Source organism: Muntiacus reevesi, chromosome 20, assembly GCF_963930625.1.
Source record: "Muntiacus reevesi chromosome 20, mMunRee1.1, whole genome shotgun sequence".
Taxonomy (NCBI): Eukaryota; Metazoa; Chordata; class Mammalia; order Artiodactyla; family Cervidae; genus Muntiacus; species Muntiacus reevesi.
In genome coordinates this window covers 49728988-49755664 of record NC_089268.1, presented here as the reverse complement: position 1 = coordinate 49755664, position 26677 = coordinate 49728988, and the positions used below count along the sequence as shown (strand labels likewise).

At 48.7% G+C, this 26677-nt stretch overlaps 1 protein-coding gene across 2 annotated transcripts in view; it reads left to right on the top strand.

Annotated features, from left to right (window-relative positions):
* The window catches only part of CDYL (chromodomain Y like), a 95100-nt gene that overhangs the window by 47803 nt on the left and 20620 nt on the right, over positions 1-26677 (top strand). Inside the window, exon 2 of one of the 2 annotated variants that reach the window (XM_065912856.1) lies at positions 13729-14395. The exons of the other annotated variant lie outside the window; for it this stretch is intronic. Coding sequence (XP_065768928.1) covers positions 13729-14395 — 667 coding nt within the window. The remainder of the gene's footprint in view (positions 1-13728; positions 14396-26677) is intronic. 2 annotated transcript variants of the gene reach the window in all.

Sequence of the window (26677 nt, the reverse complement as noted above, 5' to 3'; positions counted from 1 at the left end):
TGAACAAGTTTTCTCTCTGTCTTTAGCTTTTGATAGTTGAGTATGATGTGTCTAGGTCAGGATATCTTTGTATGTCTCGAGCCCTTTCAGATTTTCTGAAGATTGTTTTGGGGCCTAGGATATGGTCTGTGGTAGTACATGTTTTGTGTATACTTGAAAAGAATGAGTATTCTGTTACAAGATGGCATGTTCTGTAAATGCTGGGTGGGGCAAGTTGGATGACAGCATCCAGTTTTCTATATTATTTCTCATTTTTTATTTTATTTTTTCAATTATCGATAGTAGGATATTGAAATCTTCACCTATAAACACAGGCTTGTCTATTTAACCTTTGGTTTCCGTCAGGTTTTGCTTCATATATTGGGACTCTTAGGTGTATGCATACATTTATAGTCATCATGTCTTCCTGATCTGCTGACCTTTTATCATCACGAAGCGTTCCTCTTTATCTCTAACATTTCTTGACTGAAAGTCTGTTTTGTCTAATATGAATATAATCACTCTCAAATGCTTACTCTGGACATGGCACCTGTTTCCATGTTTTTTTACCTTATTTTTTAACTTTGAGACTAAAGTTGAATCTCTTTACAGCAGACAGCTGCTTTGTTAAATCTGTTCTGCCGCGCTCTGCTCTTTGTTGGAGTGCTTGGTTCTATGATATTTCGTGTCATTATTGAAGTGGTTTTCATTTGTCAGTTTCCCAGTTGCTTTCTGTTTATCTCATGGTTTTTGTTCCTTCTATACTGCCTTTTTTTTTTCTTTTTTAAGAAACTTTAAAAATTTTATTTTTTGACTGTGTTGGGTCTTTGTTGCCGCATGAGCTTTTCTCCAGTTGCAGGGAGCGGGGACTGCTCTGGCAGCAATGCACCGGCTTCTCACTGCAGTGGTTTCTAGTTGCAGAGCGTGGGCTCCAGGGCAGGCAGGCTTCAGTCCTTGTGGTGCGTGGACTCCGTAGTTGTGGGGCTTGGGTTTGGTTGCCCCATAGCACATGGGCTCTTCCTGGATCAGAGATCCAAACCATTTCTGCTGGTTTGGCAGACAGACTCTACCACTGAGCCACCAGGGAAGGTCCCTGTTTTCTTTTATGTTAAACATTTTTTGCCTTTATCATATTAATTTCTGTGAGTTTTAAAATGTCTTTATTTTCTTAGTGATTGCTCATAGGGTTATAATACGCATTTTCACTTATCACAGTCTACTTCTGGTTAATATTACCTTGAAAGTCAAAGTTGCTTAGCCATGTCTGACTCTTTGCAACCCATGGAATTCTTCTGGCCAGATTACTGGAGTGGATAGTTTGTTCCCTCCGCCAGGGGATCTTCCCAACCCAGCGATCAAACCCAGGTCTCCCTCATTGCGGGTGGATGCTTCACCAGCTGAGCCACCAGGGAAGCCCAATAATACTGCAGTGGGCAGCCTATCCCTTCTCCAGCAGATCTTCCTGACCCAGAATCAAACCAAGGTCTCCTGCCTTGCAGGCGGATTCTTCACCAACTGAGCCACCAGGGAAGCTCCTCTGTCTCCCCCTTCCTTTGTGCTATTTCAGTTACACACCATTATATCTAACATGTGAGGTGTGTACAGTGTTGCAGTGTTGGCTTCATATAATCTTGTTTGATTTAGTGAGTTGAGTAGGGAAAAGAAGCCATTATCCAACTAGCTTTTATATTTACTGTTTCCAGTGCGCTCCTTTCTTCTGCTGCTTTTGCATCAGTGTCTGGAATCTCTTTCTTTTAACCTGTGAAACTTTCCCTGGTGATTCTGGTCAGGCAGCTCTGCTGGCAGTATATTTTCTCAGTATCGTTATTTGGAATGTTTTTATTTTGCCTTCATTTTTGAAGGATAGTTTAGCTGGATACAGAATTGTTGCTTTTCTTCTGGTGCTTTGACTAAGTCTTTCTTCTGCTTTCCACTTTCCATGGTTTCTGATGAAAAGCCAACTATTGTTGTTTCCCTAAACATGTTAGCTTCTTATTTTCCTGCTGGTTTCAAGATTTTTCTGGACTTAGCTTCCAAAAGTTTTAACAGCTGATTCTCTAACTTAAGGATTTCCTTTTATTTATATCGATTGGGCTTCATTGGGCTTCTTGAATCTCTAAACAATCACTTGCATATTTGAAACGTTTTCAGCCATTATTTCCTAAAGTATCTTTTTTCTGTTTTTCCTCTTTTTTAATGTCCTCTGTATTATGTGCGGCCTTTTAATATTTTTCCCTCCCTGTTCTTCACTTTGGGCAAAGTCTGTCAGTCTCTCAGGCTCACTGATTCTTCTCCTTCTCATCTGCTGTTCAGTCCATCTAGAGAATTTATTTCACTTACTGTATTTTTCATCTCTGGAATTTTTCTTCTATTTTGGTAGGGTCTATTTTTTACTTCCTATTCGAATCATTGTCATGTTTTCCTTGAGTTCTTTAAATATTGTTCTTTTTGGAGGTGGTTGGTGTGTGTGTGTGTTTTCAGGTTTTAAAATATATATATAAAAGAATTGATCTGAGCTCTTTTTCTGCTAAACTCAAATGTTGGTTAAACTGAGAGATGGTTTTTATTGTTTTATTTTCTGAGTATGACTCATACTTTACTGGTGTTTTATGTGTATTTCAGAATTTTAATTTTTTTTCTGAGTTTCTTGTTTTTATTTTGCAGGGGTGTGTGTGTGTGTGTTTTAAGTCCACTGTGAATGTAATCTGAGGAATCCTGTAGCCTTGTGTTGCGTGGCCATGCATTTCTTTGCTCAGCTCCTTCCAACCCAGCTCTTACCTGGATTTTCCTCTTGACTTTGCAGAGGTCACTCCTGTGTCTGTGTACTTTGTGGTCAAGTTGTGGTCAGAGGCTGTGGTCAGACCCCTTTAGCCCAGAAGTCTTTACCTCTGCGTTGGGTTTGTGTTTGGGTCGGGAGTGCAGTCAAAATCCAGACGACTTGCAGGGCTGCCCTGGGTTTGCTCTGCGCTCGCCGCCTGGAGCGTCCACTGTGTGCAGAGCATGTGGTCTGTTCATCACACCCCTCAGGGCCCCTCTCGTTTCCAGGCTCTGCCTTTAAATTTCCGCCTGTTCCTCCACTGTCAGCCACCACCTCTGGGACCTCAGCCTTTGGCCAGGAGACCTGCAGCCTTTTCCTGGCGTGGGTTTTCTAACCTCTGCTCCCAGTCCCGTCAGTCCCGTCAGTCCCCTTGACAGCTAAGCTGCAGACTTTGCAGGCCAGCCCACAGCGGCAGAGTCACTGATGTGTCGGAGCTGGCACCAAGGTCCCCGCCCTCCACTCTTCTCACAGACTTCAGTCGATGTTCATGAGTGTATGCTCGTCAATCTGTTGGTTGCCTTTGTTGGATTTCTAGGCCCAGAAGTAGTTGTTTTTCAACTTTGTCAAGTTCTGTAGTTTTTTCCATGGAAAGGATTTGTCAACCTCTTCTTTGCTCTCTCTGGGTCTGACTGGATCTGCTAAGACCACGAGCCGTGATGGGCTGACCTTTAAGACACCTGTTCTGGGCTCCACTTCCTGGCTCCCCTCCAGCGTCGCTCCTTCCTCCCGCTCTTCTGCAGTCTCTGCTGGACTCCCCTGTTCCATTTCGTAAATGTTTGAATGTCTCAGGGCCCAGTCCTCAAACTTTTTTTTTCCCCTCTCGATACGTAACTCCCTTTGTGATCTTGTAGATTTAATGACTTTTAATTCCTACAAATTCCAGATTTCTATCTTTAGCACACATTCCAGATGTGTGTCTCATGACCTTCCACATTTCCTTTTAATGTGTTTAAAGCTGAATTCTTGTATCTTCTTGCATCCCAGTAAATGTCAGCTTCATCTTCCAGTTACTCAGGACAGATATCCTGGTTAGCCTTTTTTCTTCGTTTTTCTCTCCTTCTCTTGTGTTTCGCCCATTAGGAAATCTTCCCAGTGCTCCATTAAAACAGAGCCCAAATCCAGCCACTTCTCACCATTTCTCCCACATCACCAGCCGAGTCCAGGTCACACCTCCTCGCACTGGGATTAGCACAGCTGCCTTGCCATTCTTCTTAATTCCACAGAGTAGCTGCAGTTGTAGCTCTGCAGTGCAAGCAGACATCATTCTTCTGCCCGGAACCTTCCATGGCTTCCGTTGTATTGATAGCGAGCCCTGAATAAAGCTTGGCTGTAAGGCACTAACTTAGCTCTGTCCGCACCCCAGCCTTCCTGACCTGGTCCTCCCCTCCTCCCCTCCTCCCCCTGCTCCCTCCGCTCAAGTCCGCCAGCCTGCCTTCTGCTGCCCTCACACTGCGGGTTCTCGCCCACCCCTCGGGGTCTGTGTCAGCCGTTCCCTCTGGCTGACCGTTCTTCTAGGTGTCCACAGATCACCTCCTCCTCATCAGCCTCTCTGCCGTTACCCTGTCATCCTCTGATTTTTCTCTTCTTCACAATTATGTGTATTTAATACATTTCACATTTATTAATTTGTCTGACTCCATCCACTTGACTTTAACTTCCGATGGAGAAACAAATACTCTTTTTGTTTCCTCCTGTACCCTCAGAAAAAGCAGAAACCCAACACGTTGCAGGGATTTCATACGTCTTGGTGGAATGGACGGGTGGGTTGACGCTGGTTAGCAGGACTGGATTTTAGAATCCTTGTGCTTCAAGGGCCTGCAGCCAGACTGTCAGGGTCTCACGATCAGAACCTCTACTTGGCAGATTGCAGAGCTGGTTTGTCAGGCTCAGAGTCTGCAAACGTTGACTCCGCTTACCCCTTCCATGATCATCCAAAGGCTGTTGGGGTTCTGCATAGAAATGCTATTTGTTAGTGCCCCTCTGCCCTAAACAGTCTCCCCTAGATGGGGTTCGGAGGAAACAGAAGGGGGTGGGACGTCCCTGGCGGTCCAGTGGTTAAGATTCCATGCTTCCAGTGCGAGGGATATGGGTTCAATTCCTGGTCAGGGAACTATGATCTGACATGCCCTTTGGTGCAGCCAGAAAAGAGAGAAATTTTTGAAAGGGGCACGTGCTTACAAACACCTGCCTGCACCCCTGGTTCAGCTTGCATGTTCTCTCGCTCACGTTACGGTGGGAGAGGTGAGCACGGTCCCGCTTCTGCACCGCAGGGGCCGTGCAGCCTGGCTTCCATGGCATCTCCATGCAGGAGCTGAGGTTTGGGTTTCCGGCCAAAGCAGTTACATTCTGGCTCCTAAACGGTTTGTCTGCCATTGGTCCGGGTCTGTGTGCGCATGTGTGTTGGTGCAGAGTTTCACAGTCTTTTGTGGGCTGTAGAGCAGTTGCATTTCCTCCAGAGAGGGTGGTGGTATTTCTCTGGTGGGTGTACTCCTTCCTGTTAGCGGAGCACGCGGGGGGTTTTCTACACAAAGGTGTCCTCTCCGTGACTCAGCTTACCATTTATGAGAAAGATTTTCATCAGAGGGCATCAGTGAAGTCTGTCACAGATGTTACGTTTACTGAGTGCTTCGTGGGCACCTGGTATATCCTTATTTAACTTAATTTTGGCAAGTCTTGGCATTTAGGCTTGGCTTTCTTTGTGGAACATGTAGGTTTAGAAGTGAATACTTTGGGAGAGTTCTTAAAATTGAGGATACATGGAGGCTTGCCTGTAGGACTGTAGTTTCTAACTTTGCTACTTTGTTAGGAAAAGGAACATTCTCAAAGTCAGAAATCCTAGTTTATCTGTTCTCACTTCCTGAACAATTTCATCTTTGTCTCCATCCATTTAATAAAACCAGACAGTAAAACATTCTGATTCAGAACAGGAATTTCTTTATTATTTCTTCAGTCTCTCTATTTTGCATCTTTGGTCTGTGTTGTCAATGAAAAATAAGAAATGCTTTTTTTTTTATTTTGAGGTATCTGAATACCTCAAAGACTAATACAGATGTTATGAAATATGTTTTTATAGTTTTCCAGTTGTAGCAGCTGTGCGGGAATAGTTCTGATTCACTCTTGTTTATACAACACACATATATAGATTGGGTTCAATTTGTGGTTTGTTTGTCAAGATGCAAGAAGCAAGTGGTTTCATTGGTGCCAGATACCATCCTACTCTTATTCAGAACAGAAGGCCAGAAATGTGACTTAACTGGTGAAATTTCTAAGTGGGTTAGTCTTTAAAAAATTTGAATCTGTTTTCACTTGGAGAAAAAGTGGATGGCTGGGGTGAGTGTTGACTTTCAGCAAACAGGGTCCATGTAATGTGTGTGCATATTGAGTTCCTGATCACTTGCTGAGGAGGGAGACAGTAACAATGTCTACAGTTTCACCTCCAGTATCTGGTCTTCTCGCTGGGAGGGAAGGTGAGAGTAAGGATGGGACGTTCTGTGCATTTTTCATGGGGCAGATGGAAATCCACATTTGCTGATAACCTAAATCATAACATGTTTGTTTTTGTTAGAAAGTTAACTTAGCATTTAGCACTTTGTAAAACATGGCCATCAAAAATTTTTATCCATCAAAATTTTTATCCTTACATTCTACCAGCCTGCTTCAAGAATAAGTTAATGGATAGACGTAGCAGAGCAGAATTCAGTCAGTCACTGCTGAAGGAGTCAGGACTGACTCTGTGTGTGTGGTTAGCGTGTGGCAGCGTGAGTGGCAGCGTGAGTGGCAGTGTGTTGTGTAAACAAGGGGCTCCCGGCCTGGCTCTGAGAGGTGGGGCATGTGCCTCCTACAGGCGCCTGGATCTCCCCCCGCCTGCGCACTGTTTGCCCCGCCACCATCTTTGGGCGTCTGCTCTGTTATTTCTTGGAGTTTACCTCTCCGCTGACACCGCTGCGCTCATCTCTCACCACGTGCTGCTTTCGCCTCCCTTGGGCCCTTGTGCAAACAGTGTCACGTAGCGTGCTGGAAATGATGACGTTTAGACTCACTTGTGTCTCACAAGTCGGTGCTCGTGCTGTTTTGTTGTGGGCAGCAGTTCAAGCGTGGACATACCTTGTTTCGTTCAAGCGCTTTCCTGTTGATGGACACTTGCATCAGCTGTTTCTGTTAGGATGAAGCTGCTGTGTCCTTTCTCCTACAGGTCTGTCCATGGACATATGTTCCTGTTTCTCTTGGGTAGATGTGTAGGAGAATTGCTGAGGGAGGTATGTATTTAAGGCCGTCGCACAATTTTCCACACTTGCTGATGTTGACCTGAAGCAAATAGCCAGGTATTTCTCTAGCAAAGATGGATTTATCCAGGATCAGCAGAGAATTACAATTCAGGATCTCATCTGTGGCAGCCACTTGCAAGTCTGGACCTCAAGGGAAGGAGCAGCTTTTATAGAGGGAACCAGTGAGGGGGCGGGCCTGGTAAACAGAGCCTTGGCTTCTCATTGGCTGATTCCTGGTCTGAAGAAGGGGAGTCTTCTCCTCCCCTGCTCTGCTATGGATGCAGGGGTGAGAGCTCCCCCTGCTGGTCGGTCGGCTCTGTTTAAGTGGATTTTCTGTGCAGTAGCATTAAACACCAGCATGTGTGAAAGTTCCAGTTGTCTTGATCCTCATTGGCATTTACTTTTGTTGTCTTAATTTTAGCCCCTATGGTAACTCTTAAGTTTAGCTAATATAAGCCCTCGAACTTTGTGCTTCTGTTTCAAGGATGTTTTGGCTATTCTAGATTCTTAAGTTTGACATACAAAATTTTAATTTGTCAATTTATATAAAAGAGCTTTGGGATTTTTGATTGGGATTCTGTTGTATCTGTGTGTCAATTCAGGAGAAATTGACAAATGCCGAGTGCTGATTTATAAACATGGTGTATCTTTCTTTCCATTTATAGGTATTTGATTTCTCTCAGTCATGTTTTGTCATTTTTAGCATAGATATTTTAGATGTTTTATTAAATGTATTTCTGATATTTTGCTTTCTGGTCATATTGTAAATGGAGATTTAAAATTATCAGTTTTATTTAATACCACTACATAAAAATACCTAATTTAAAAACATTTTTGACCTTCATTGATTTTAATTCTGTGACTACTGAACTTCCTTGCTTTTTCCTAACAGTTATTGTAGATTCCTTCATTTTTTCATTTTTAAAATCAAGAATGAATATTGACTTTTTTTTTTACTCAGCATGTTTTAATGACAGAAATTTTAAACATCTGAGCTGAAAAGATTTTATAGTGAGCATTCATAGGCCCGCTGCAGACCGTTCCCTGCGCACCTACTTGTCATCCTGCCATCTGTCCGTCAGGACACTCCCCAATAACAGCCTTCATTTAGCACGCAGTTGATTGACTTGAATTCCATATTTGTTTATGGCTTTTTTTCTATTGATGTAAATTTTTCTAACAGTCTTAAATACTATAAACACTTAAATAGTACTGTTGCTGTTCGGTTGCCCAGTCGTGTCTGACTCTGCGATCCCATGGACTGCAGCATTACAGGCCTCTCTGTCCCTCACCATCTTCCGAAGTTTGCCTAAGTTCATGTTCAGTGCATTAGTGATACCATCCACCCATCTCATCCTCTGACTCCCTTTTCTCCATCTGCCCTCAAACTTTTCCCAGCATTAGGGACTTTTCCAGTGAGTCAGCTATTCACATCAGATGATGAAAACACTGGAATTTGAACTTCAGCATCAGTCCTTCCATTGAGTAGTCAGGGTTGACTTCCCATAAGATTGACTGGTTCGATCTCTTTTCTGTCCAAGGGACTCTCAGGAGTCTTCTCCAGCACCACAGTTCAAAGGCATCAATTCCTTGGCGCTCTGCTTTCTTTTATGGTCCAGCTTTCACCATCTGTACCATAGCCTTCACTATACGGACTCTACTTTTCAACACACTGTCTAGGTTTGTCATAACTTTCCTGCCAAGAAGCAAACGTCTTCTGATCTCATGGCTGCAGTCACTATCCTTACTGATTTTAAAGCCCAAGAAGAGGAAATATATCACTACTTCCACCTTTTCCCCCTCTATTTGCATGAAGTAATGCGGCTGGATGCCATGATCTTAGTTTTTTAAATATTTAGCTTAAGCTGGCTCTTTCACTGTCCTCCTTCACCCTCATCAAGAGGCTCTTTAGTTCCTTTTCACTTTCTGCCATTAGAGTGACTGTCATAGTCTAGTATAGTAAACTGTAGTCAGAGTATATTGTCCTAAATACTATACAGCTGACCTCAGCAAAGGCATATACCTCAACAAAGTGCAGCCCAAAGTCTCACTGAGCTAGAAAATATCACCCCAGGCAGGAGGCTAGCTGATGCTCCTCCCCAGTCAGTTCCCTAAGAACATTTGTTTTGTTCAGTAATAGGGGCGGGGAGTGGCGGTGGGATGGGGGGGGGGCGGGGGGTGGCTTGTTCAAGAATTTTCATTTAAATAGAATCATACAATGAGCAGTCTTTTAAGGAAGGTTTTTTCATTCAGTATAAGGTTTTCAGACTCACCCATATGTGTGTATCACTAGTTGATTTCTTTTTGCTGAGCTTATTGTACATACTCATTTGTCCAATGACTTGCAAACATGGACTATTTCTAGTTTGGGTCCATTATGAACATAGTTTCTATAAATAGTGTTGTTCATGTCTTTTTGTAGATGTATGTTTTCATTCCTTTTGACTAAGTAATGATTGAAATTGCTGCGTCATAGGGTGGGTATTTGTTTAGTTTTATAAAATGCTGACAGACCTTTTACCAAAATGGGTGTGCCATTTTAAAATCCTGCCGACAATGTGTGTATGAATCTTCCAGTTGTACCTTCTTGGTGTTTTTTTCTTTTTAGCCATTTTAATGGGTATGTAGTGGTATGGCATTGTCTGTTTGCATTTCCTCATGAACCATGAGGGTTCATCCCTTCTTAATGTATTTTACTAGCCATTCAGGTATCTTCTTTTGGGAATGTATGCTTAAATCTTTTGTCCACTTTTAAATTACATTTTGGTCTTTTCATTATTGAACTCAAAGGATTCTTTTAGTAGTCTTAGGGACCAGTCTTTGGAGGTATTTTTTCTGGATATTATCTCCCAATCTGTGGCTTGTTTATACATTTTCTCAACATTGTTTTCTGATGAAGTCTGCCTTACCAATTTTCTAACATGGTTATTGCTTTTTATGACTTAAAACACCTTTGCCTGCCTCCAGGCACAAAGATGATGTCTTATTTTGCTACGAAAGCTTCATATAGAGATTTCCCTGGTGGACCAGTGGTTAAGACTTCTGTACTTCCAATGCAGGGGGTGTAGGTTCCATCCCTGGTCTGGGAACTAAGATTCCACATGCCGTCCGAGAACCTTTGTTTTCTTTCTGTCTTGTGCAACCCTCAGCCCATCCCAGCTCATTCCTGGGCCCTGATTACTGTGTGCTCTGAGGTCCGTGAAAGTGGGCTGGGTTTTGGAATGACCCTTTTTGATTAATTCTACTGCTCTGTAAACTGTCAGAGGATTTTGCTGTGTTAAGGAAGGTTTGGCTTTACTTCTTTCACATTTTGATTTTGCAGATTGAGTTTTAGAAGGAAATCCTAACAAGAAGAACCTTTGTCTGCAGTTTTGTGCTTTTATGAAGAATTTGTTTTATAAAAAATTTTTGTGTTGAAATTCTATAACTGGAAGTAGATACTTGGTATATATTAACGCCTTAGGAAAGACAGTGCGTCAATACTAGCTGTCAGAACCAGTTATGAGGTGGATTTCAAGAGGAAGGGACTGAAAACCCAAAGAAAGATTTCTTCATGCGTTGTCTTGTGATCAGGTATTCCTCACCACAGAAGTGCTCTGAAATAGCTTCGGGCTTCTAGTAAAATATTGTTGAATCCAGGTGATGTGCCTTCTTGTGGGAGATGATTTCGGCCAGAGAAGGAATGAAAACGCTTTGCCTTCAAGCTTTCATGAGGGGGGAGGACGTTTGTCCTTGAAGAGGGGGCATGCCGGTTTGGTGTGAAGTTGGTGTGAGGGGGCCCCGAGCGGCAGTGGCCTGACTGGCCCGCCCTGTGTCTCACACCCAGCGCGACCCGCCCCTGTACCCGCCTCAGCCGCACGCGCCACGCCCACGCGAGAGTTGGTGGAGTCGCGTGAGACTGCGCCCTGAGCGCCGCGTCCCCGCGAGAGTTAGAACTGCACATGCGCACTCGGGGTCCTCGCGCTTTCCTGTTTGCTGCAGGGTCGCGTGCTGGCGCCCTTCCGGGTTTTAAATAGCTTAAGGAAACCCAGTGCGTCATCTTTTAGGGAACGCGTGAAAATGATAAATCCCAGCTCTAGTGTCCATGAGTGGAGTCGTGTTCGGAGCGCCGTGGTTGGAGGCCCGCGCGGCCTCTCACAAGCTCTGGTCTCCTGGCTGCGCCTTTTGCCGCCGCCTGTCGGTGTCCGAGCAGCGCCTGACCGCCGCGCTCACCCACAGCGCTGCCCGGTCCTGGGGACCAGCTGGGGGGATCCTATGGATCTTGATCGTCCCGGAAGGAGGGCCCGCCCTTCCTGGCGAGACCCCGCGGCAGCTTGAGGGGAACGGGCGGGAGGGAAACCGGCTCCGCTGGGTCAGCCTCCCTCATGCTTCTGGGGTAGAAATTGACACAGAACGGAAATATTAAACATAGTTCGCTTTTACAAGATAATCTCTTTAGTCCCTTGTATTTAAAACTTTTAAGTTACCTCTGCCATGAAATTGATTTGCGTGGAGTTTTCCAGAAATACATGTTTTGAATGAAAATATTTACGCCTTTAAACACAACTCTTCACAAGCAAAGGAGTGAGAGAAAAGCCACTTTGAAAGCTCCACGCCCTGCCGTGCGTACCCTGTGGGCCCACCGAGCGGTCATGAGGCTGGTGTGATATGGGGGGTCATCTGCTGGGCCTGAAACAGGGCCTTTCTTCACCCTTCATCCTTGTCGCACAGAAGCAGTAACGTGTATTTAACTTCAGGCTTTTCTGTAGTTGTTATCCAGCTGCTCGGTCATGTCTGAGTCTTTGCGACCCCCTAGAGTGGAGCTCGCCAGGCTCCCCTGTCCACCGCCAACTCCCAGAGCTTGCTCAAACTCATGTCCATCCAGTCAGTGATGCCGTCCCACCGCCTCATCCTCTGCCGTCCCCTTCTCCTCCTGTCCTCAGTCTTTCCCAGCATCAGGGTCTCTTGCAGTGAGTCAGCTTTTTGTGTCAGGTGGCTAAAGTTTCTGTAGTTTTTGGGCTTTGATTCTCTGTGCCCCAGGTAGATACACTGGAGGGTTTGGGGGGCATCTTGACAACAGCGGAGTTGCTGGGGGAGCTGTCCCCGGCGGCACTCAGCGTTTGCTCTTTGGGAATTTTGGAGAACCAGGTACAGCGCTGTCATCTGGCCTAACCTGTGTCTTTGCCGAAGACCTTGATGGTGGCTCAGATCTATGTCCGTAATTATAGTTGGCCAACTGTGTGGCTGAGGCCTCTGCCTACAAGGGATGAAGTGCCTGCTGCCACTGGGGAAGTGGGCTGGTGGTTTCTGTGTTGACCGGAGAGATAACAGCAGATTCTAAGTATTTCCGCAGTAACTTGGGAAACATTTATGTTAAATATATTTTGTTCACATGAGTCATAGGCAGTCCCCTACTAACATGTAGGACATTAATTAAGGTGGTGGAATTTGTCACAGTAATGGTAATAGCAATATGTTTCATGGCAAGGGTGCATGAATTGTTGTGGGATGTGTTGATCATGAAATGCAAAGATTAACAGCATCTTCCTTTAAAGATGTTGGTGTTAAAACTAGTTAAAACCCAGTTTGAAAGGTAAATAACCCAATTACCAAGAAAGCATTAGGTCCTCTGTTGACCTTTTTGGTTTTAACCGAGTGTTTCTGAGGATACTTGCAGTACAGACCCTGTTTCCTCAGTGGGCTGGTGCAGACCACCTGGCATAGACCACAGCTGTGCTGTGTCTGGCGCGCCTGCTGCTGGCGCCACGATGACCATGCAGAGGGCTGGTGATGCCCGGGCCTGGCCAGTTGTGACTATGAAAACTGGCTCAGCCAGTCAGGGTTCATTGTAAAAAGTGAAGAGAGAGCCCCCTTTGAATCACACCCAAAAAATGACCGACGTAACGCACGTTCATACATCCTGAGCCTAAGATTTTAGTACTTTGACTTCATCTTAGGAAAACCATTAAAACCTTGAGTGTTGTGTTACTGTTCTGTTTCTAGGCGGGTTGGCTCCAGAGGGGTCAGCCATTTACATCACCTGTTAACAATTTTTATCGTTTTTGATGTTCCATTTCTCCTTTGAAGAAAAGTTATGACCAACCTAGACAGCTTATTTAAAAAGCAGAGACATTACTTTGTCAACAATGGTCTGTCTAGTCAAGGCTGTGGTTTTTCCAGTAGTCATGTATGGATGTGAGAGTTGGACTATAAAGAAAGCTGAGTGCTGAAGAATTGATGCTTTTGAACTGTGGTGTTGGAGAAGACTCTTGAGAGTCCCTTGGACTGCAAGGAGATCCAACCAGTCCATCCTAAAGGAGATCAGTCCTGGGTGTTCATTGGAAGGACTGATGTTGAAGTTGAAACAAATACTTTGGCCACTTGATGGGAAGAACTGACTCATTTGAAAAGACCCTGATGCTGGGAAAGATTGAAGGTGGGAGGAGAAGGGGACGACAGAGGATGAGATGGTTGGATGGCATCACTGACCCAATGGACATGAGTTTGAGTAAGCTCCCGGAGTTGGCGATGGACAGGGAGGCCTGGCGTGCTGCAGTCCGTGGGGTTGCTAAGAGTCGAACAGGACTGAGCAACTGGACTGAACTGATGTTTCATTATTATGAGTTACCCTCACAGTTTATTTTTCAGATGATGCGTTCGTAATTTTCTCTTTTCCTCTCTAAACAGGTTGAAAGGATCGTTGACAAGAGGAAAAACAAGAAAGGGAAGACAGAGTACCTGGTTCGGTGGAAAGGCTACGACAGTGAGGACGACACCTGGGAGCCCGAGCAGCACCTGGTGAACTGCGAGGAGTACATCCATGACTTCAACCGGCGCCACAGCGAGAAGCAGAAGGAGGGCAGCTTCTCCAGAGCCAGCCGGAGCTCCCCGAACAACGCCCGGAAGCAGATCTCCAGGTCCACCAACAGCAGCTTCTCCAAGGCCGCCCCCAAGGCCCTCGTGGTGGGCAAGGAGCACGAGGCCAAGAGCAGCCCGCTGTTCGCCGCCAGCCAGAAGTTCCGGAAGAGCCCCGCGCCGGGCCTGGCCACCCGCAAGAACATGGACCTGGCCCGGTCGGGCATCAAGATCCTTGTGCCCAAGAGCCCCATCAAGAGCAGGACCGCGGTGGACGGCTTTCAGGACGAGAGCCCCGAGAAGCCGGACCCCGTGGAGCAGGGGCCGGAGGACACGGCGGCCCCGGAGGCGGCGGCCGAGAAGCCGGTCGGGGCCCTGCTGGGCCCGGGGGCGGAGCGGGCGCGGATGGGGAGCCGGCCCCGGATACACCCGCTGGTGCCGCAGGCGTCGGGCCCCGTGACGGCAGCCATGGCCACGGGGCTGGCGGTGAATGGGAAAGGTGAGTGATGCGCGGGCGCGGGGGAGCGGAAGGGGGCGCCCCCTCACCGCCTCGGTTCTGCGCCGGAAGGCGGGCTGGCCGGTCTGAGCCCGGGGGCTTCCGCGGGCCCTGCTCCCAACAGAGCAGGCGTGAGTCCGGGAGCCCTGGAGAGAGCTCCGCAGCCCCTCATCTGTTTACTGGAAGCCGGAGCGTCAGCCTCTGAAGCCTGCTGCCCACGGGCTGGCCCACTGCGTTTAGACAGCGCCCCCTCTAGGTAGGTCGTGGCTGGCATTTCTTTGCTTTCTACCTTTATGCATCTTAACACACGGGGTCTCGTGCTAGGAATCCATCTGAAATTTCAGAGTGTGAGCAGTATTGATTAGAAGTCACGGTTCTTACTGTCCTCAGCCATCGAGACAACCAGAAACGGTTTTCAGTGAGGGTATCAACGACTAATAAATAAGAGACTTCAGGGGTTTCTCTGAAGCAGTCAGCTTTGGGATCTTCATTTCAGAGTGGGGTCCGTTCAGCGTGGGCGCTGCTCTCTGTTGCGTTTTTACGCCGTTCTTGCCCGTGCAGCTCAGCTGGTCACCCTGCGGCCTGCCCGACCCCTGGGTCGCACACCTGGGCGTCAGCAGGCGGCTTCCTTCCCAGTGCTTCCCGGGCCTGGTGAGCCGCCACTTCGGAGATTCTGCTGCGTCTTCTCTGGTGTAAGCCTTGCCTCTCCGTGGGTCCTGGTGCCTTCCCCCCTGCCCTGGCTGTCTTACTGGCCCCCTCGCTCCCTGCCCTCCGACAGCTCCCATCCGCTTCCTGTTCGTTCTTGAACGGGACAGGCATCCGCAGTCGCCAGGCCGGTTGCTCCACCATCGCCTCAGTCAGCCGCTGCCTGCCCGCTGCCTCCGGGGCACCCGCCCTTCTCTGCCGGGAGCTGCCCCGGCCCTCCCCGCGCCTCTTGGACTCCAGTCCCCTCTGGTCTGGGACCCACTGCTCCCCCACCCCGTCCGTGGGCAGGACGGGGGCCGCCTCTGTCCTGTGCGTGTTCTCAGCCCACGCTCAGTGGACTCATGCGGAACGAGATGCAGGGGTGGCGTGGGGAGCTCTGTTCCCCTGAGATACTGCTTGGCCCGCTTGCTGTGGTGGGCCCCGCCAGCTTGGTCTCAGGCCCTGGATCCCAGGGAGGAGGACAGGCTGAAGTTGGGGTCCCCTTTGCACAGCAGCGGTCCCTTGCCGGTATTTGTCCGACACGTACTTCCCCTGGGTGCTCTGCCCCTCCCTGCCCTCAGCCTCCCCCGGAGCTTGTGTGAGCGCGTTTGCAGAGCTGACCTCTCAGACACGGGCCTTGAGCTCGGTGTCAGGAAGGACTGTAGAGGTTCAGGGGTAGACGAGACCTGGTGGTGGCCGATAGAAGGCTCCACTTCACAGGGAAGTCGAGTCCGGAGAGCTTGTGGGGTTCAGGCAGAGCGGGAATCAGTGCCGTTCTCAGTTCCTCCCAGTTTGTTCTCCTCCCCACTGCTGGTTGCCTCCGCCAGGCAGGCAGGCAGACTCGTCCTCCTGCGTGGCGGACACTGGGTCCTGCTCTGCGCCCGTCTCTGCTGCTGCAGACGGGGACCTGGGCCCACGGGCCAGACCCTGTGTGGCCTGTGCGACGTGGCCTGTCAACTGAGAGTGGTTTTCACATCTTCCGATGTTGGGAAAATCAAGAGGAATAATACTTCATGAGCCATGAAAATATAAGAAACTCTGATTTCTGTTTCATAAAGTTTTATTGGAACGTGGCTGTGTTTGTTCACGCAGATGGCCTGTGCCTGCTTTCCAGCTGTGGGGACAGACTTGAGTCACTGTGACAGAGCCCACGTAGCCCGCGGGGTGAAGGAGGTACATGCTCACACACACCCCGCTCTGGGTTACACACACACGCAGCACACACGCTCTAAGAACTTGAGTCATCGTGACAGAGCCCGTGTAGCCTGCGGGCTGGAGGTACACACACACATACTCGCTCTAGATTATACACACGCGCACACACAGAATCATTGCGACAGAGACCACATAGCCTTTGAACTGAAGAAGGTGTGTACACACACTCACACTCAGTCACTCTACTGGTCTAGGAAGCCACGGTCCCGGTGGGCAGACTCGGGTCCTGTGGCTGATCCTCACAGACCGCCCCGGGGGAGGGCCCCTTCTGTCTGCACACCCCGGCGTTGGCGCAGCGCCGCAGGGTTGGCTGCCCTCAGCAGAAGCCTTCAATTCCGTGCATGAGGTGTGCGTGCCTTCTGTTTGAAGTTAAAGTTGGTAACTTCTTTTTTCAGTATTCTGACCATTTCAAAAATTTTTTCAGTATCTGTAAGGGTGACTGTGGTTAAAACCACAAGGGGCATGTGAGCGTGAAATCTCAGACGCCTTTCATCTTGTTCTGTGGGGGTGGGTGGATTGGGGTGGAGTGACGTACTCCCCAGGGCCCCCGGGAGCGCCCTCCGCTCCTGCTCCCCCGAGGGTTGAGAACCTCCCCCCACGCAGATGGCGGGAAGGCCGGCAGCCCCCCCGGGAGTGTCTGCAGGGCCGCGGTGGGCCCGTCTTGCAGGGGCGTCGGGGTCGGGGCGCCTCTTCTCCCGCGGGGCTGAGCGCCCCACGCCCTTGGCCAGAGCCGGGCCTGCGTGTGGCGGGCGTGAGTCCGGCGGGGCAGTGCTCGCTGCGGAAGAGCTGGAGCACCTCCTTTGCGGCTCCGTCCCTGGATCGTGCTCAACAGGAGAGGGTGCTGTTGCGGAGACAGGTCCATGGGCCAGAGCGCAGAACCTTCCAGAAAAGCCTGTCCTCGCCCTTGGCGTGTCTTTTTCACAGCAAGCTGGGCTGAGGCCCTTCTGAGGAGTTAGTCCATGTTCGCACTTTGTTAACAGAGTTAATTTTAGAGCTGCATCAGAACCCTGATTTGTTTTTCTGAAACTAATTGAAGCGCTGCTTGTGGAGTCATTGGGAGACGAACCATCTCCTATTCAAAACATTAATTGTGTGGGGGGATATTTTTGCTACCAAGCACAACAGATATTTAAATGTCTGTTACCCAAAAGAGTAAATGTTTCTGGAGCATTTTAACATACACACAGTGACTCTTACAGACTAACCGTATGTGTGTTTAGTTTTTTGATGATTTTAAGTATGAAACAGAGGTTTAAAAGATGAATATGTTGCTTTACTCAGAAATAGAAAAAGTTTTAAATTTAGGCAGTGCAGCTATCTTTCCAGTCTATTTTATTAATAAGTTAATGATTCTGTTTTTATGCTCTTTTAATTGCCTGGTGAATTAATCCTACAAAAGCAATTGCTTTTAAAAACTATATTATCATTACTTTGTTCTTTTGTGAATTCAAATATATTGTTGATCACCATTCCACAAGTATGACATTTGAGAAAAGGTTATTAGCAAACTGTTTTTTCTAATGACGTCTAAACCTTATCAGTGTTACAGTGTAGGGTTGTCAGCTGGATTTTAAGTCCAAACTAACAGTGGCTCATCATTAAAGAACCCGCCTGCCAGTGCAGGAGATGAAGGGTTCAGTCCCTGGGTCAGGACGATCCCCTAAAGGAAGGCATGGCAACCCACTCCAGTATTCCTGCCTGGAGAATCCCATGGACAGAGGAGCCTGGCGGGCTACAGTCCAGAGGGTCGCAGAGTCAGCTACTAACAACAGATTCAGGAGGAAAATGACTGAGGAAACACAACAGACCACATGTTTTCCATTTCATGAGCATTTTCAGTCAAAGCAAGGACCTGGGAGGAAGCGTGCTTCTTGCAAAGAGGTGCATTTAAAGTCCTCCGATAAGAAAGTGAGACAGGTGGTGGGTCCTCGCCCCTGTGCGTGTCAGGGAAGCCCAGACCTGCTTTGTCAGAGGCGGCCTGGGGCCGCTTACTGCATAAGTGCCGAAAGTGCTGAAAGTGGAGCCTGAGTCCAGGGAGGTTAGGAAACCAGGAGAGTGGGGCGCAGAGTCCTGGCAGGGCCGCCGCAGGAAGTGCCAGCAGGACAGGGGATGTTTGAAGCCCCGCGGTAGCAGACAATTAAACGTGCGCCCGAGGGCGAGACACGGAGGGTTTCTCTTTGAAACCAGCAGATGTCGGTTGGCATCTCCTGTCTGACGGGCCCCGGCGTCCTGGATGAGCCTGGGTCCCCTTGGGAGGAGCCCCCCCCACCAACCTCCGCGCTCTGTCCTCTGCTCCTGGGGGACGCCCCTCCTCGCTGCCCCGCGAGGATTTTTAGGGACACTCAGGGATACCTGGCACTCCGGGCAGCGTTGACGCAGTGAGCCCACTTTGGGGTCCCAGTGACGGTGTGGTTTCTCTCTCCTTCCCACACACTGTGGTGTCTCGTCCCGTGCCCGTGGTTCTCGGGGTCGTGGTCCCCAGAGCAGCAGCAGCACCCGGGCACCTGCCCAGGCCCTGTCCCGCCTCCCGAACTGGACTCTTGGGGGCCAGGGCGCCCGCCAGGGGGTTCCGGTGCCATCCTGTGCTGTTTCCCTGTGACTTTGTGGTTTTGTGGAGCAGGATGGGAAGTAACTGTCCGCTAACACTAAATTCATCTGTCTGTCTGCTACTTTATTTTAGGTTCTTATAGTTAGATTTAGTTCCTATTCGGTCTTGATTTAAAATTGTCTTCAGGTGTCTGTAATTGCTTTTTAGTAAGTATTTTAACAGTAAATTTTTAAGTAACAGGAAGACATAAAATATTGGGTTGTCAAAAAAGTTCTGTCTGGTTTTTCTGTAACATCTTAAGACATCCCAAAGGGGAAAAAAGGTTAAAGTCCCGCCTCCCCCATCCCACCACCACCTCCTCCCATGAGAACTGCTCCTAACCGTTCTCTCCTTCCAGAACTTGTACAGACATGCATGTCTTTTAAATACGTCAGTGGGCTCCTGCTTGTCTTATGGTTCTGCCGCTGAGGTTCCGTTTTTATTTTTATGATCCGTCTTGGATGTGTTTTGCCACTCACGTGACCGGCCCTCGTTCTTTAAAGGGCTTGTGGTTATTTGTGGCCTGAACGTCTCCTGCAACGCCTGCCGTCGGAGCTGCAGTGTCGAGCTTCTCAGCAGGGGGCGCTGTGGCCTTGGGCCCGGGCGCTCCCCGCTCAGCGTCCCGGCTCTGCCTTTAGATGCTCGCGTGACCTCAGGCACCGGGACACGTGGCAGTGTGTCCTGCTCCCGTCTGCTGCACACCCACCTTCCCAGGGGCCTGTGTCTGGGTGCGTCCTCTAGGGGAGAACCGCATTATATTAAGTTTTTTCTCTCTAGGTAAATGTATTTTATTGATGTTACCACTGCAGAAAAGGTAAGGTAAACTCCCCCCCACCCCCCCGTCTTAAACACAAGTAATCCGTGAATGCTGTGAATTTGACAAGTACTCTGAGCAAAAACAGGAGAGTGTGCCATCACCTGCTCCCTCAGAATCCCGTGTCCTTCCGCAGAGGGAACGCTCACGATTTGCCGTGTGTCATTCCAGATGTTTTTCTGTCTGCTTGGACTTGTCAGCGTGGAGTCATCCTCCGTCAACGTTCCTGGGTTTGTCTTTCTCACTTGATGTCACGTCTTGGAGAGCTTTCTGTGTTAAGACTCACATCTCTGCCTCTCTTCTTTTTAAGTTGTAAACATGATTTTTTTTTTAAATATGATTTCAGACGTACGGGGATGTTGGGAGACAGCGGAAGGAAAGCACATCTACCCTTTGTCCCTATGTTCACCATTTTCCGTGTTTCGCCTCATTTACTCCCTCCCCGCCCCTGCCCCACATGTGTGTGTTCACACCCACATGGATGTACGTGCAGAGATGCTGTCATTTGAGGCTGTGCGCTTGCTGTTGTGAACAAGGGTGAATGCAAGGGCTACAGCAGACCTAAGGTTTTGACAGATGGGAACAGATTCATCTCTAAACAAACCTGAAGACCAGGTGTCCATTCACCTGTTCTTAATCAACCGTTAATAAATCTGCCTGATGAGAAGGTAGAAAATGGAATCGTTTTTATTTTATAACATGATAACTGTTTCACAAGCTACATTTGCCTGTTTGCATTCATTTTTGTGTTGATTTTCTTAATGTATCCCTTACTTGTTGGGAGGGGGTGGGGGCAGAGTGGTGGGTGGTTTAACTTTCTCAAAATGTGAAGTCTTCGCGTCCATGTCAGCCTTACCCGGAGGCCACACTCATCTCCTGTCTGAGCCCGTGTGTGCGCGCCCGCCTGGCCCCACGCAGGACAGGGGCTCCCACCCCAGGGGGTAGCGTGGACGGCCTGTCTGGTGTCTGCCTTAAGGGTTTACAGCGCCTTTTCTCCCGGGACAGGCTTCATCCTGGGGTGGGGGTGATCAGGAGCCATAAAGTCTGCTTTTGAAAATTAAACATTTGGCTCCGTTTGGGTCAGGGGTGAAGGCCGTGGAGCCTGAAACGTGTCCTGTGTCTGGAATCCCCTCGCTTCCCCCGGGCTGGCAGCTTGAGTGGGGGTCCGCTTTCAGCAGCGACCTTCTCTCTCCAGCCTGCAGGACTGATTCTGCTGATAGCTGTCATCGTGGCAATTTCTGGGAGTCTACAGGGATCAGAGCCTTAACAGGGACAATCTCTGGTTGTAATTAAACCCTCAAGTCAAGTAGTTCACAAGACATGGTATGTTAGGAGGCATGCCCACGATTTTGATTGTCTCATGTTGGTAACAGGGTAAGGGTTTTGTATCTCATCCCATGAGTGAGTCCACCTGTCACATGTCAGACGGGGGCAGCAGGACTGAGACACCAGCGCGGTGTTTGCACAGATGGAGGTACCACGAGAGGTGGGAGAGCGCACGATGGCTGGACGCCCCCTGACCTCGGCCTCCACGGGAGCCTGCGGGGTTGTGAGAGGGGAGGTGTGGCGGGAGCGAGGCTCCTCTTGCTCCCTATTTCCAGGCTCTTGGCATTGAGCCTAATCGCTGTCACCACTGAGAATGACAGGTTAGCTGCTCTGCTGCTCTGTTTTATGAATGAGAAGTTGCTTTAACTGCCAAGTATTCCCTTTTAGTACAGGACTTGGAGTTTTCGAAACCATGAGATAGAAACGGTATATAACCCTTTCTGTATATAACGTGGATATATGACGTGGCTTGGCATACACCCCAGAGGAGAATCAACATGGTGGTTGGGGTTTGAAATCAAGAAACCAGTGCTGCGTGGCTGCTTCTCAGCCTGAAGGTATCTGGTTTTTGAAGTATTGTTAGCTCATGTGAAAATTGAAGCCAGCTTTTCAAGTCCAGCAGTGACACGGGCACATTTGTATCTCAAGGTGATTGACACCTGTTCACAGTTGACCCTCGGGGAACAGCGCGGGGGTGTTGGGGGTGCCAACCCTGCACACGGGTGAACGCCCCCGGGGAACTCACGGCAGCCTCTGTGTCCACAGCTCCTCATGCACAACGCTTCCGTGTCCGTGGTAAATTCTGCGGTGGTGTGTGTGTGTACACTCCACATCTCTAGCCGTTTACCCACGGACACTTAGATGGTTTCCCTGTCTTGCCTATTGTAAGTAATGCTGCTGTGAGCAAAAGAGTGTGTGTATCTTTTTGAATTAGTGTTTTTATTCTCTTCAGATAAATACCTAGAAATGGGAATTGCTGGATCATATGGTAATTGTATGTTTTAAATTTTTGAAGAGCCTCTGAAATGTATTTCCATAGCAGCTGCACCTGCTTATCAAAGTTGTTGATTTTAGAACTTTGATCGAAGGATCCAGTCATAGTGGGCTTTAAAGCCCTCATTAATAATCAGTGTGAGAGTGCCTCTTCTAAGTGTTGAATAGACTCTCGGTTTCAATTCTGAGATGGTGGTTTTGTGTCTTGAAAGATGACATGGCTGTTAATGTCAAGAAGGCAGCAGCTAACTGACTTGATTTGCCTTGCTTCCCCGTGTGCACAGAGGAAGCCTGCCTGTTGCAGGCGTGTTTTGGAAAGGTACAGCAGATCACAAGATGGTTGGAAGGGACAGCCAGGCGGTGAGGACTCTGAAGTTATGAGTAAAAAGTTGAGATACAAGAAGAAGCTTTTGAGATGTCTAGGTGTATCAAGGAGTATGAGTTCTCATCATTTGAGAGCATAGAAGTTATTCCCTTCCCCAGAAACATCAGGCTCTTGCTGGGGGTGGGTGAGGAGCAGCAAAACCATGTGTGATTCTGGGGATGTCCTCCCTAAGGCTGTCCTGTGAGCCAGGGTTGCTTGTTTTATTTTTGTTTTCTCTGAGTTTGTGGAAAATAAGCAGATCCAGTATTGACACTGATATCATATGATCAAGGTCAAAATTATATGGTTTCAAGATGAAATTTTTTTCTCCTAAAACTACCATTGCTTTCATTTGTTTTCAATCATAATACTCATTTTGAAGTTTCAAATACAATTAAGGAGAAGACAGCTCAGAGGGGAGCCTGGGTTATTGTTTGTTCGTTTGTTTTCAGAGCAGGAGAAATAGCGGTGGAGTCGGTCAGAAGGAATGACTTCCCTAGTGAGGGGCTGTGGAGGGGGCTGGGTCTCGCTTTTCACAGGGATGTTACACCTGCCCTCAGGTGTGCGTGGAGTGCAGGCAGCGTGGTGTCAGGATGCACACTCGGTTGCCTGCCGAGCTGCGGGTACTTCATCCCTCGGCGTTACTGGCACCTGACACTGTCTGCTCTGCTCCGATCAGAGAGAGAGACCACTTACAGGCGTCTGTTTTGGAGCAAACGTGGTTTCTTTCAGGCAGCCCAGAATCACTTTTTTTAAGTGAAGAGTTTCTAAGCACAGGCCATGATTCTCGTCTTAAGCAGTTCACTTTGGTGATTCTGTGACTTTGCCATACTTCTTGCTTTTCGCCGAGGACACAAAGTCCGGTTGCACAAAGCAGATTTAGACTTTAAAAAAGTAATTCTCGGCTCAGAAACAGTCCTGGTGCTGAATGGTGATCCCCTTCAGGCCTTGCGGGGGATTCCCTCTCCAGGGCCTCGCGCGGTGAATAGTTTGGACCAAAGAGGGCAGTCTAGCCTGGGGGTCCGCACGCTTGCGGTAAAGAGCCAGATGGGAGGTGTTGCAGGCTTTGGGGCCAGACGGGCTCCGACACAACACTCAGCCCTGCTGTTGAGTGTGAAGGTGGCTCTGGCAGCGATCAGACAGGCAGCCGGGCCACGCCCTGGTCTGGCCTGAGGGCGCTGTTGGCAGGCCCCTGGTCACCCATCCGCCATCGCCAGGTTCTTCCTCCTCGCCCTCCGCAGCCCTTCCCCTCGGGGAGCAGTCTGCTCTCGTGGAACCAGGGCCCTCACCTCTGAGGATCCTGAAAGTACCTCGACCCTTCTCACTTCTCCGCGTGAGCAGGGCGTGGCGTGGCATCCCAGTGGCTGATAGTGATTGAGAAGCCCTGTGTGTGCTGTGTACACGGCGCCTGAGACAGGCCTCGGGGAGCTGCGATGCGGGCCTTTCCCAACCTGCCGATCAGTTCTTCAGTTCTCTGATGGTGTTTTGATGAACAAGAGTTCTTTATGTCATGTACTGCAGCTTATCCATTTTATCTGTTGCTTTCTGTGCTGTTAAGTCTGTTCCTCATCTCCAGACCCGTTCTCCTCCGTTGTCTTCTAGAAGCTTTCGTGTTCAGGTTTCTTTGCCTTGGAGGACGTGTAGCTGTCACGCTCTGTACACGGTCATCCCTGCCACCTCTGGCCTACACCCAGAGACTGCCTCTGCAGGTCCGTCTCAGGCTGCGGTCTGTCCTCTCGTCCTGCAAACGGTCCCACGTTGTCTTAACTGCAGTGTCTTGAAGTCTTGGCGTCTGGTAGAGGAAGTCCTCCCCCATGTGCTTGTTCAGGAGTGCCCCGGTCACTCTTGGCCCTGTCCACGTCCAGGGTAGGGTCAGCTTTTAAGTTTCCACTCCCCAGGAGAACAGAGCCCTCCTGGGGTCTGAACTGAGGTTGTGGTCACTCGGGTCATTTAGGGAGATTGGCACATTTACAGTTAGCACTTGTGTTTTTTAGCCTTGTGAGTAGAGACCTTACATGTAAGGTCTTTCATTAGCTGATTCCGTTGGATTCTGTTCTAATACTTCTGGATATTATAAATGGCATCATTTAAGGTTTTGTTTTCATGTTCTGTTTGTTCTGATTCAAGGTTTCCTCATTAAGGTTGTTTGCTGTAGAGTTATGTCGGGCATGTCACTTAGCCGTACGTGCGATCTGAGGACCTCCGTGTGCACAGCATTTATTAGTTACACGTCGGGGTGGCTGGGTGGGCATCTCTGATCTTGACGGGGCTCCCTCCAGGTCTGTGTTCAGCTGCTTGTCTAAGAGCCACAAGACAGGGACGTGCTGAACATTTCCACGGGACCTCTTCTCTTAGACCCAACTTATTTTTATACAGGAACGTATCAGTGTTGAATTTGACCCTTATTTTTAAAGGTGTAGACCAAGGATAAAAATAGTGATACATGAAGCGATGTTCTAACATCACTAATTACTAGGGAAGTGCCGATCAGAACCACAGAGAGAGCACCTCATCCCCATTAGAAAGGCTGTTACCAGAACGGTGAGAAATAGCAAGTGTGGGGAGGGGGGAGGAAAGGGAACCTCCTGCACTTCTGGTGGGAATGTAAACCGGTGCAGCCGCTGCAGAGGACAGTGTGGGGGCTGCTCAGGAAACAAAAACAGAGCTACGATCTGTCTGTTCCACTTCTGGGTATTTACCCAAAGAATGTGAAGGCGCTCATTCAGAGACAGGCACTGCTGTGTTCACCGCGGTGTTTACAGTAAGCGAGGTGTGGAGGCGGCCTAAGTGCCCATCAGCAGATGAATGGACGAAGGAGATGTGAGGCATAAACACGCACTCGCACACACTCACACACTCACTCACATACTCACAAAGCAATACTAAGCCATTAAAAATCTGATCTTGCCGTTTGAGACAGCATGAACTTAGAAGGTATCATGCTAAATGAGGTAGATGAAGAGAGACAGATACTGTATGTCACTCACACGTGATATTTCTGTGCGTGTGTACAAGTGAACGGAGAACAGAGTGGTGGTTCCCGGAGAGGAAGGGAGGTGGAGGAGGGCACGATGGGCGGACGGGTCAGCGGTGTGGGGCAGACGGCCGACAGACGGACGCTGCGGACCCCGCGGGTGAGCACGCTGCAGTGTGCAGAGTCGAATGACAATACTCTGCACGTGAAACTTACACAATGTTATAAGCCAGTGTTGCCTCAGTTTATAAGCTACAGGCACAGTCTTTAAAATCACTCTCCTCTCATTCTCGGCTTGTACAAGATGGACATGTTTGCTACTGAAGCACAGTTGAGGTGATGAGGAACAGCACAGTTAGGTCCGAAGGCGGTTTGCAAGGGGCAGACTGCACTGCCGTGTGTGCGGTAAGCGTCGCGTGTTCCCCGCGTGTGCAGGACGCTTGTCAGGGCCTGGGCAGGTGCTTTACGCCTGTCAGTCACTGGATCCCAGGGCAGCCACGTGGGGCGGCTGCCGGTGCGCGGGGCAGCCAGGGAGGACCCAAGGCGGTCTGACTCGGGAGCCCAGCCTCAGCCGGAACCGCCCGCGGGCAGCAGCTTGGCCTCTCTTCCTCCGGCTGATCTGGTCTCATCCTCCACAGAGAGACCCCTCCTGCCTCTGTTCAGCTTCAGGGCTGCAAGAGTCCGCCAGTCCACAGCGGGACACTCAGAGATAGCAGAGGGTGTGGGCACAGAGGAGTTCAGAACCAGGGCTGAAGTTAGTTAAGAGTTTCGCTCTATTTCCAGCAGAGTGTTTTATCACAAGTTAACATTGCATTGCCTATATCTGTTGAGATTTTTCTTTCCCATTTGTTCCTTTAAATGGGTCAGCCACTCTGGGTTCTGCTCTGTCCTCATGCCCTCCCCCTGAACACCAAGTCAGCCTTGACTCAGCTTGGCTGTGATACTTTATGCTGCTTATACATGGTTGCGTTTGCTTTACTACGTAGTATTATAGATGTAAGATCCTAACTTACTACTGACATTGACCTGTAATGTTCCCTTCTTGGAATAATAATCTGACTGCAAATTTCACTGTTTTTAATCTTAGAGTACCTTATATAATTTGAATGCAAACATATGTATTACATCAACAACTACCTTACTGAGCTTCTGTTATTTGAGTAGGTACTTTTTTTGCATTTAGAAAAATGAGACAGATATCACATACCATAAAATGCATGCTTTGAAAGTGTTATACAATTCAGATTTTATTAAGTACATTCTCATGGTTATGCAGCCATAGCCACCGTTTAGTTCCTCAACATTGTCTTCACTTCAGAAGGAAACCT